The following is a 12,782-nucleotide window of genomic DNA, read 5'->3' on the forward strand; positions in this document are numbered from 1 at the left end:
TTAAGAAAGAGGAAAAGGATTAAACAACTACAGCAGGATTCTATTAGGATCAAGAAAAATAAAATGTGAACATTATTTTGCAATATCTGAATAAGCAGTACTAGACCAGGGTACACACAAAAAATTGTAATAGACATTTCATAAAATAGTTTTTAACATACAATGTAGAAATTTTCGCATTGTGGTATGTGCACAAATGTGGAGGTAATACAAAATCCGAGCTCAGATCGCGAAGTAACCAAAAGTCGCGCGCCCTATGCGTATCTCATCATCTCATGATTTATCGATTGTGAATTAAAAAATGGAAATTCTTTAATTTTTAAGATTTAAAATTCCAAGCTATACAATTTTGAAGATTTACAATTCAAAATCTTTAATCTGAACGATTCTTAGTTTAAATATTTTCAATTTTAAAAGATTTACAATTCAAAGTCCTGCAATTTTGAATCGTTAAAATTAAAATGAATTTATTTTTTAAGATTTATATTTTACAAGATGTAATTTTGAAAATTTGTTCAATGTATGATTAAGACGCGAAAATAATTATTCTAACTATTCATAATACGAGCTACATTTGGTAATTTTATATTTAAAAATCGATTCACCAACGTCGATTCCAAATAGCTGCCAATAATGATCACCATTTTTGTATAATATTTTTTTTGTAAATGTCCTGTAGCAACCCATATTGAAGTATCATACTATAAAATTAGAAAATGTTTTTTTAACGCTAAAGTCAAAATCATATAATTAGTAAAAATAATATTTATTCCCCTAATTAAATACATTTTTTAGGCGGTTTAAGAATGGTTTCTTTTCGAAAATCTTATATTGTCTAAAATGGTCAAGTTTTTGGCATTCACCCTTGATTATATAATTTTAATTTAATTTAAAAATTTAAGTAATTAGAGTATGAAATGAAGCAGAAAAGTGAATTAATTAGCCTAGATAAATTTGAAATGTAATTATGAAAAAGTGCGTGTCTAACGCGCGATTACGTGGTGAATAATAGATGTTTAAATGTAGATGTTCAAAGGATAAGATTGTAACACCTAATATCCAGATATTCATGTCAAACATTTACTATCCTTTTGAGATGTTAAGCGTAAATTTTTTTGTATGTTAAAATGAAACAGATTCAGATGTTATAACCGTTCGAGCGCATCCGCATAGCTCATTGGAATTTCACGACTATATTTGACCACTACATATTTTCGATATTACAATTATAGAGTATTACAATTTTGGAACATTTCCAAATAATCAAAATTAACTATCCTTACATAAAATTGGATCACGATTTTTTTCTGTCCAAAGGAGGAAACAATGATTTTAAGTTGCAGGTTTATTGACTTAACAGATTTGACAAAATGTTAATGAATTTATAATAAAATTTGAGTTTAAGTTACTTAAAATAGATATAATTTTAAATTCAGATTACAGATTATTTGTTCTTTGATTACTTACCCCCTTTTTATTTTAAATTTAAAATATTGAACATGAAAATGTATCATCTGATCGACATTTCATGCCCTTTATCTATTTTCCTTCGTGTACGAAAATTAAATTTTTATTTTAAATTCACAAATAATTTACCAATCAATTCCTTAAATTACCATAAATAAGTAAACTTCTCAAATATTTACAGGCGTTATTTGACATAACCATACATGTAATATTCCGGATATTTCAGCTGAACATTTTGGATCTTAGAGAGACTTTTTAAGATCTACAGATGCTAGCTTTTACCATCTAGATTATTGTTCTACAGTTAAACATAAAATATGTTAACGCTGAACATCTAGATGTTACGTTTGAAAGTTTGAAAATCCATTTTTCTCCGTGTAGATTTCTACTAGGCTGGGTCGGAAAAATAAAAAATTGTGAATGTTAAACGGCCTACCTTAAAAAGTTATCACGTGCTAGTAATTAAAATTATGGTAATTTTTAATTTTTAGCATCCTTCGATTCGAAATAAAAATCATTTGAAGACTTTAAAATTGTTCAAATATCTTAAATTTAGTTTTTTATAACTAAAAAATTGTAATTAACCAAATAAAAAAATGTAATATTTAATATTTCAAATTTCTGACCCACCCTAATATCTACTTAAAATTACAAAACAAATCATCTCTGGATTTTTTCTCTCAATTTGGTGAAAATATAAGAAATCGTGATTCACCTTAATTGTAACCTTAGGCACAAGAAAGAATGAAAAAGAATATTTAAACATTTGAAGCAACTATTCAAATTTTTACAAAATAATTACAGCTTAAACAAATTGTGAAAAAACTGAAATGTTGAAGGAAATTCAAATGAATAAAATAATAATTCACCACGCTTATTAGAGACATCACGGAGGACTCTTCGGACCAGATTATGTTGTCACAGTATACGTCCTTGCGGTATTATCTGCTGACAATTAGATTAGGCACGTTCCATAGGTGAGCAGTTGAGGTAGTGTGAGGCGCACCCTACCTTGTCCCATAATAACTATAGCAAAATCCTATGGGACTTCCCTCTTCTTTTTTACGCGTGCGCACATTTTGTCTGATAACGGCGGGCGTCTCGACGCTCGTTTAGTATCGGTTCTAACGCCGAAGCGTCGCGACGCCCGTACATGATTCTCATCCCTCCAGTAAAAAAAGGCGCGTGCGCGCAATCGAAGATTAATTACTAAATAAAAAACAACATTTCAAAAGAATGTAAAAAAGTGCGACTAAAATTGTGTGTTTACAACTGAAATTAAATTTTTAAAGTCCTTAAAGTGGATTGAACTTTTCGTAAGTTCTTGCTCTGCAATAATAAATTTATTAATTGAAGCAAAATAGACTTCACAGTTTGACACAAATTATCAGTTTATCTAGAACAAAAATTAAATTGAAGACATGGTGTATATACGTCCAAATGTACATAATTTTGGCGAAATGTAAACTTTCAAAGACAATTTTTATCCTTCTACAATATATTAAATAAACAGTAATATACAGTCACATTTTATGTAAATTATCCGCTGTATTTCCAATTCTCTTGTTTGGGAAAGTTTATGAATAAAAGAACATCAGATAAATTTTGTAATTCCCAGAGATGCATTTCGGAACTCAAAGAAAGAAAAAGCATCCATATAACAAGAATCTCATAGTAAATTCACCCCTATTATCATATGCAGCGTTTATGGTCCCCTATGAAGCTTTCGCATAACTTTCTGTGACATTTCTTGAGGTCAAGTTACGAACTTATGTATAATGTTATTATGCGCCTCGCCTTCTGCCGAGAATTTTACAATAAAAGTCAGTCATTTCCTTTCCGTGTCAGTAACGATCACCCCGTAAATGCTTTAATTAATAAATAAGGGAAAAAGTCTTGCTTAAAAATAGATAAAAATGACTTGTATAGAACTTACAATGTCTGTATTTTAATTAACAAATTTATTTATTTGTTAGTTTTTAAATATTGGTCAGTAACTGAAAATGTAAGTTTAATTATAATTGAATAATTGTGTGCAGTGGAAGGTGTGAACCTGGAAAAAAGTTGCGCGATGTCGCGTGGTTGTGATAAAACGAGCGTGTGAATTTCTGCATGGAACGGGTTAAGAAAATTTGCATTCGATGACTACGAAGGTAGTTCAGTGACTTTTGTCGATTTCCTGGCAAGAAAAGAAAAGATAAAGGATGGGGATTCCGATTTTCATCTTTTATGGTTTATTCACCGTTTCTTTGGGTGAGTTTTCTTTTTTATTTAATCATCTTTAATGCACAGAACAGAAAATTTTTCATTCTTAACAAAAAAAAAAGCGAAATCAAAACTTACTAAAACAAAATTAAGCCGAATTTGGTTCATTTAAAAGAATAAAAACATTGAAAGAAATTCGGTTGTTTTTAGTTTTTACATCGATGATGATAGTGAACATATCTGAAGTTCAAAATGAGTGTGTAAAAGAATGAACTAAAACAAAATTGAAACCCTAGTTTTTATTGTCTGTTCTTATGTAATCTTTATTATATTCTAATCCTTCATTTCCTATAAGTGATTTTTTTCTGGGAATCTGATGGAATAATGTGAGCGATTGCAGAACGATTTAAAAAGCGAAAAAATTATTTACCTTACTTCGCAGTATTTTATTATTTCATGCTGTACTTACAGTCTAGAAACAGTTGCAATTTCAATTGAAAGACTTATGTTTAATATATGGGTCATTGCCAAAAAGTTAACCATTTTAGATCATGAAAATTCCGAGGAAAAAGCTATAAAGATATATATATATATACCTGAGATGGCGTTATTAGATATTTGGAAATGATAAAAAATAAGAATTTCAGAAGTCTTTTAAAAATATATACAAAACAGCTAAACATATCTAAATATTTAATATTAAAAAAGGGTCTTATCATACAAAACTAATGTTCATTTCTTACTATTACTTAGAAACAACATTTCTAAATCTATTTTAACCATACTAAAATCTTTGTTGTATGAATAAAATTAAAAGTTTTAGCTCGCATTATGAATATCCTAAAATAGAAATGCTGCGTGACTAGAAAAAACAATTGGAGGAAAAACTTTAAATTGATTTTTTTAATACTAAAGTGTAGAATATTGAACACACTCCTCTAGATTATTCTCTTTCTCAGCTTAATATAAGTGACATCTGTGAATTTTAAATATTAAAAAGACTTTTGAATAATATTTAGCAATTTTTCGTTTCAAATATGGAGTTTGGAACGTATGCATTGCCAGGCATTTTGGATACTTTCTTGTTTATAATTGTGGTTCAATATAAGAGATATTTTCATAAAAGTTTATCATACAAAGAAAAGGTGGAAAATATCTAGCACTTGAATTTCGCAACTTTTTGGCAATCACCCATATGTATATTTATATTTTATTGTAAATAAATTTATTTACGGAAACTTCGTTTTTTCTTCTAAACTCTTCTAGGCGAAATGTTTTCGAATTTAGTAGTCATTTTTTTAAATATCGATATATAAAAAAATTTTATGGAAAAATGGTATTCATATTTTACATCTTTTCACATTTTATCGATTGGTTCTGAAGAAACATATCTCGAACATAAAAACCAGCATACTATAGAGTCATACGCCGTAATTTTTATACGAAAATATGGAAAATATAATGTGAAGTTTACCGCAGGAAGCGTTTTAATTAATTTTCAAAAATCCGTCTTTTTGCAAATGCCCTTTTAAAATACAATTTATATTTTTCGACGATAATAAAATTAAACCATTCATCAATTAGATAATTAAATTGCATTTGTGTATCGCAAATTTTAAAATTTAATGAAAAGTTTTTTATTTAATAATACTTAATCATCCAATTTTTACTCATTAATTTTAAAAGCATTTTTACAAAGTCATTGGACATTATTGAAGAAACGAAATTTTTTTATAAAATATTTAGTCTTGGAATGAAAAACTGTTGTGGGAAAATTTTATTCTATTATGATTTAACCTTTTATGTTCTTTATGAAAATCTGCTAATTTTGTATTAGTCCGACAATTATTGAAAGGCGATAATTTGTGAAAATTTAATTCTCACCTCATCAGAAAATATGGATTAGCCATATGTGAGATGAATAGGAATCAGTCTGTCCCCTACAGGTCTTAACAATGTCGACATGCAGTTTCATTAATAACTGGCCTCAGATGTTACCTTATTAAGAGGATCTTTATTTGCTATTAGTATTAAACTCCGCACCCTCTTTCGAAATCGCTTCAGAGCAGATGTATCATGTGTATTTTCAGGATCAACATATTCGTTAATTGACCTATTACTCTTGATGCATTAATTAAACCAAAATTATAAAACTTTATCCAATTATTCTTGCTCGTTAATAACATTTTCTACTGTACCTCCCCATAAAATCAATTTACTGATTAAAATATTGACGAGTTAAATTAATTTGTTTAATTTCGTAAATTTGGCTAAAAGTTGATCTTTTAAGGAGAGAATGAGCTTTGGAATGTAAATATCATAGGTTTCTGCAGGTACAATTTTTATTAAGAAATAAAAAAAGCAAATAATACAATCAAGTTTGGTACCTCGGTACACATATACCAAAATAATAACAATAAACATAATAAGTAAATTTGAAAAGCATCTAAGAAAGTATTCGAGCAAAACTTTATTTAAATTACATCCACGTAACTTAAGAAACGTTTTTCATCATGTACTTAGTATTTGCAATATTAAATTATTGATATTACAGAACTGAAAGTAAGTCATCTAAGAAAAGTCTATTGTGATGCACAATTGCGTTATTCATTAGGTCAAAGTATTTTACTTTGAGATACGCACAACTTTTATCATGCATAATAATTAACAATAATAGTTTAAAAAATAATAAATCAATATTTCCTACATTGCATCAATTTCAATTGAAAGTTTCTAAAGAGACAGTGTAGAATTTTTTGAGCTTTTTAAATTCATAAATTTTGGCTTTAAAGTAATCTTTGTTAAACAGTCATAATGGTCAAACTCGTTTATGAATTCACGGAAATTCGGTGAGCATTGAAAATATTATTTCGATGAGCGTAGGAAAACTGGAAAGGGCGTCTCAGATTAGTCGAAATTCGACGAGCGTAGTCTAAATATCAGCCTTTAAAGAAAATTAATTTATTATAGAGTTTTAAATTAAATTCATTAAAATCATGATATTTTATAAATGAAAAATTTAGGGTAAAAAAATTAAAACATTAGAAAGATACTTTAAAATTAAACAATTTTGGATTTAAAACGTATTAAACTAAACATTATATAATACAATTTTACATTTAAATGTTTATAAATTAGAAGAGTCAACATTGTAAATTCAAGTCGTATCATTAGGTCGTTTGAAGCATCATTCAAACAATTTCAAAATTTGAAATTTTAATCTACAAGAGTGTCAATAAGAAATTGCTTACATTCTTGCATTTTAATTATTTTTTCAAAAGCTTTGAAGCTTTTGTAATAATATTATAGAAATATATTAGGGTAATTGCTAAAAAGTTTACCATTTTAGACAATAAGGTGTTCAAAAACAAAAGCATTTCCAAACTGTCTAAGATATTGTTTTTTTTTTAATTAGATGCAACTCAAAACTGTAGAAAAATATGAAACAAGAGATCAAAGGATGTATTTGTGATAGATATGAATTTTGCACGTAGCAGAAGGTCGTGTAGCAGTGGCATGAAACAAAAGATGTCGCAAATGTTTTTAAAATATATTTGAAATAGAGAACAATATGCGAAAATACGGATAATTATTTTTGAGTTTTAACCGAAGATAGCAATGCAGCGTTGCCAGAGAAAAAGCATGTGGTACAGATTTTTAAGTGATTTTAAAAATCCCTAACTCTAGATTTTTGAACTCTACTATTTATTTTTTTATTTTTGAGATCAATATAAGTGATGTTTTTGAATCTCAAATATTTAACCAAATGAGTGTGATATGATTTAGCAATTTCCATTTTAAATTTGTAGGTTCTCAGTGGGCACAACATTTTAGAACGTAATTGGAACGTCCTAAGAACGTTTTTTGGACGTACAAGTCAAAAGACGTCATTCGAACGTTTTAAAAACTATCCTAAGTCAGGCCAAATAATGTTCTTAAAACGTTTTATGTTCCAAACACGTCTTTGAAACGTCTCTCGAACATTTTATGTTAATGGAACGTTATATGGACTGACTTGGGACATTTTTAAGACGTTCTAAAGATGTTCTTTAACGCTTGTGCCCACTGGGTTAGGACACGTGGGTCTTTATTTATAAATTCTAAAAAATTCATTTTAATTTATAAAAATTTGCTCAAATTGTGTTTTCATATAAGTACTTTAGTGAGAAATGGTTTTGTAAAATATTGATTAATTAATGAAAAAGTTTAAAATCACTAGGGCTTAGAGTGTTCACCTTTTTAGAAATGAATTATTATTATTATTATTATTATTATTATTATTATTATTATTATTTCACCATTAAGCCATTTCCCTTTCGGGGTAGGCGTGACTTACTCGGTGAGGAAGGGAGTAATATGAGGGAGGGATTAAGAATTTTTAGATTGATCCAGAATTATCGTGCTATTTTTGTAAATAACACGTTCGTTCCGCAACACTGCTCCGACCCAGGTTGCTGGTCAATCTCTCTAGCAATGACCCCAAGTGAAGATCCTCATAAAGTCGTTATGTACATCCATGTATTTTTTCATGCAGGCTCTCGTGTTTCTGTGGCTTCGTATGTCCCTTCTAAATAGGATCTCATTCACACATTCTAATTATTCTTTCCGCGGTCTGCCTCTGGGAAAGCTGCCATTTACTTTACCTTGATACATTTGTTTCTTTAACCGTTCAAATCGCATTTTCACAACATGCCCTGACCATCTTAACCGATTTCTTTCACATGTGTCTACTAGCGTCTCTTCTGCGACAGATTCTTTGAGAATTATCTCGTTACTGATTAATTCTCTAAATTCAAATTTTTTAAATTTCCCTAGGAATTAGTTACGTACTTGTGAATACTTCAATTAGTGAAAATTCTCCAAGAAGTCAGCAACCATTAATTAAAGTCCCAGCGAATTTTAACTTATTTTCCACTGGTGGAAGATGGACTAATTTCATAGTGAGTTCATTGCTACTTAAATAGTTATTCGCTGACTTCGCATTGGAATGATCTGAATTACTAAGGTTTCAGTAAACCTCATTAAAGTTCCAAAATATCTTTTTCTACTATGAAATCAGCGAAACATTACTAGAATTTTGAGGTATCTTAATTTATTGAGGTACACTGTAACCTGGAAATAAGAACAATTTCTGGGATGGTTTGCAGTATCCTTCATTCTAAGCCCAGGGAATCTAAAAGTAAACATTCCGGACCGCATGAACCATTTCTGTCGGATTTGGACGCATGCTGACAGGTAACGCAATTAACTCGCTGAGAGTAGTGCCCACATGCTGTTTGTCACGCATAACTGAGCACCGCCTCTCTCTCGGTCCCACGGATCCCCTCATCACGAAACTGACGAGGACGTCAGTTCTAGGATTATCGTAAATCCGAGTTTCCTAATTTTAGGCTCCAGTGTATTCAGACACACGTACCTGATTTATACAAAGAACAGCTTTCATGAGGGCAGAAAGAAAAAAACCTCAGACGCACTAATGAGGAAATCAATATAAAATACACAGATGTATTTCTCGTGCAGTCCGTGGCCAAACTAAGCTTAATGCAAATACGTTAGCGTGACTGGAAAAATAAGACGCTCAAACCCCTGTCAAAAGCCACGAGGGTAAAGCTTTACTGGTGTTCCAAGTTATACTAGTCCGGCTGGATCAAATGATGCATTACCCTTCCAATCAGACATTCTAACATTATTTGCCACCTCATTCCTTTTTAAAAACCTCTTACACTGATACATAAAGAATAACTATGTCTGCTTCAGTATTCCTTCCTACAAATGTCACAACATAACCCAATACTTTAATTAATTATTAAATTAAGCTTATATTAATTTATTATAAATATATTTTAGTAGGAATATAATGTAAAAATTGTATTGTTACAATTATTTACGATTATAATTATCACTAATTTCTTAATATTGTTATCAATAACTGTTTTTATTTTATTTTATTAATTAATAATTAATCTATATCATTGTCATAAGCTTAAACAGTAAATTCGCTACATTTGCACAAATGGTATCTTCCAAAATTTAACTGTAGAAACTTAGTGTTACCTTCGTAAACTGAAAAGGACCATAAAAAGTTTAAAAGGTGAGCACTGCCAAGCCGACACTTTGTTTCAAATAATTTTTTAATTGAAAAAAAAAATTGAAAAACATTTAAAATCACCGGAAAATCGAAATTTAATTACGCATTCCTGTTCAGCACCCTCTATTGCGTCAGATGAGCACCTTTTATTATAGTTCAAGATTATAGACAATTTAAAAACATAATTTTCCACAAAAGTCTATGCAGAACGTCACAAAACTTCTTGGATAAAGACAGGGCCCCGACGACTTTTTCAAAAAAGTTTTTGCATTAAAATCCATACCGTCGCCTCCATTCAATATGAGTCTATCCGTTGACAGCGCCGCGTGTGGGAATTTAAAGAGTCAACTAAGATTTAAACTTGGAAACCCATCGGCGTTCGACCCATTTGAATGAAACCTTTTGCATTGTGCTACTAAAGGTGTTCAACGAAAAATTGAAAAAAATATCTGTTCGTTAACTGTCATTTATTTGCTTAAACAAATAATTATGAAAAATAGATCTTAATGTTGAATAACTTAAACAAATGAGCTCCAAAACGCACACAGAAAAAACGAAAGATAAAGTTTGCAACGATTCGGGGTGAAAGATTCACCGCAACAAAAATTTACTTTGCTGGATAAATTTTACATAAATCGAAGATAATTTCCAATTTTTAACTGTGCCTGGATATCTTTCGCCTTATAATCGCTTTATTTTCATTCTCGATGTAGCGAGAATCTATCGTCGATTTAATTCATTAAATTGTAGAGAACTGAAGGATTCCTATCTATCAGTTGCTTTTTGCGGTTTTCGCTTAATGGTATTAAATAAGTTCTAATTCCTCTGCAATAGCTTGATTTATTTCGGAGGAGATATATCAGTAGAAACAAACGTTTTTTCGTATTTTCTGTTGTTGATTCTACATGTGTTACCAAAATTTGCTGACTTCATCGTGACGCAGTAGACAAGATCAGAATTATTCTCCTAACCACAGTGAAAATTTCGCCGAAATATGTTTAATTTTTAGCCGTTTACATGTCTTACTTGCAACAAATTTTAAGTTTTGTTTTATCTGTGTTGTTTTAAATCTGGTATCCAGATTTATAGCTCGAATTCACTTATACTTTGCCGTTTTCCCATTGCTGTTAAGGATGCCATAGCAGACGAGAGCTTTTATTCCATCGTTGGATAAACTTTCGCCAAATAGCATGTAAACTTTCATAACGGGAAATTTTATACGCAACGAAATTTATCCTGATTCTTTTGTGTGCACACAAATAGTGTGTATATGTATACATTTATTTTAATAACAATAGAAATTATGAATATTTACTATACATATTATTTAAGGTATTGGATTTAAGGTAAAGGATTTATTTTTAACATAAAATAAGTTGAACTCGAAAAGAAGAGTAACACTACACTTAAATTGAGCAAAACACCCCCAAAAATGGTTTTTGGTGTTTATTTATGAAACAGTACATAGCATAAAAATTTTTTTCACAGACAAATAGTTTTTATAATTTACAATAAGAACACTCGTAAGAATTTTTCCTCTACAGGTCATATTTTCTGAACAATCAACCCTCAAAGTAGGGGGTAAGTTTCAAATCACGGGTATCACGCTCTTTCCATAGCTCATATCTCGAAACAAGATGGTTTTTTGATGGAAATGTATAAAACTTACATTGTAGAACGGAGAATTCCGTACATTTTAAGTTATATTCACTTTTATACAGAAATGACCCTATTTCGAGATATGAGCTACGGAAGGAGCGTGATACCCGTGAGGTGCTACTCACCCTCAACTCTGAGGGTTGATTACTCAGAAAGTATGACCATTGAATCTCAGAGGAAAAATTCCTACCAGAATTTTTATTTTCAATTTCGAAAAGTATTTGTATGTAAAAAATAGTTTTTCCCGACGGACAGGTTCCAATATAAACTCCAAAAAACCATTTTTTCGGGGTGTTTTCATCGAATTAAGGTTAGTGTTCCCTTTCATTATGAGTTAAACTTCTTTTACGTTACTTCAAAATGACCAGAAGAATCTGAATGGCAAATATTAATTTTTTTCATTTTTTCTTTATTAATAAATGTTAAAAAAAGGTTTAGCCGCCATTTTGAACTTATCTACCGTTTAATTTATATTCAGAAACCCCAATATACATATACACACTATTTTAGTGGCTTTAGGAGTTTATTTGTTCAAGTTATTCAACTTTAAAGTCGATTTTTTGAAATTCTTTGTTTCAACAAATAAATAATAATCAGCGAACAGATCTTCTTTTTGAACTTTTCATTGAACACCTTCGGCAAAAAAATGCAAAAAATTTTATTTAAATCGGTGGAACACCACTGAGTTTCCGAGATTTTCATTTGTAACGTCTGATGTGACTCCTCTACTTATGACACAGCGCATAGATATACCCGGCGCTGTTAGCAGAAAGAGTGATAGACTGATTTTTATGATACGCATACTAGAAACCTATTATTTTTTAACGATCATTTTCACGATTTTACAGAAGAAACGAAAAAGTTGTAAAAAATTACTTAATAGCAACGAAGTTGCTAAATCAACACAAAAAAAGTTAAATTAAAAAATATGATTGGGTGTCTAGAAAATAGTGTACTTACCTCGCGCTACGCGATCGATCTTTGTGCATAGACATTTCAAAACTAAAGGTGAAAGCATCGAAGAACTGTAATTTAGTGATTGTGAATTCTCTTTTGTTAAAGCTCCTTTGGCTTTAACGAACACATTCTCATCACGTATCTCGTGCTTCGCACTCGAGTTTATCCCTGAAACTTTATATCATTCCCATATGTATATTATTATAATTCATAACTTGCATTGGTATAAAAACAAACGCAGTTTCTTTATCCAGTTTAAAAATAAATTTTGTTTTAAACTATTTTATTGCAACTTTTGTCGTTTTTCCATAAACGGAATTTTCTCATTTCCAATATTTTTTTATAATTTACACTTTACACATACGGTATCCTGAGCAGCCTTACTGTTTCTGAACTTCTCAGTTAT

General features: G+C 30.0%; 1 protein-coding gene across 3 annotated transcripts in view; it reads left to right on the forward strand.

Annotated features, from left to right (window-relative positions):
* Nucleotides 1-2,616: 2,616 nt before the first annotated feature.
* The window catches only part of LOC117180895 (proto-oncogene tyrosine-protein kinase receptor Ret), a 161,674-nt gene continuing 151,508 nt past the window's right edge, over nt 2,617-12,782 (forward strand). For all 3 annotated transcript variants that reach the window (XM_033373488.1, XM_033373490.1, XM_033373489.1), the window contains exons 1-2: nt 2,617-2,783; nt 3,507-3,720. In XM_033373488.1, the coding sequence (XP_033229379.1) occupies nt 3,672-3,720 (49 nt within the window). In that variant the 5' untranslated portion in view covers nt 2,617-2,783; nt 3,507-3,671. The remainder of the gene's footprint in view (nt 2,784-3,506; nt 3,721-12,782) is intronic.

This window comes from Belonocnema kinseyi, chromosome 9 (genome assembly GCF_010883055.1).
Source record: "Belonocnema kinseyi isolate 2016_QV_RU_SX_M_011 chromosome 9, B_treatae_v1, whole genome shotgun sequence".
Classification (NCBI taxonomy): domain Eukaryota; kingdom Metazoa; phylum Arthropoda; class Insecta; order Hymenoptera; family Cynipidae; genus Belonocnema; species Belonocnema kinseyi.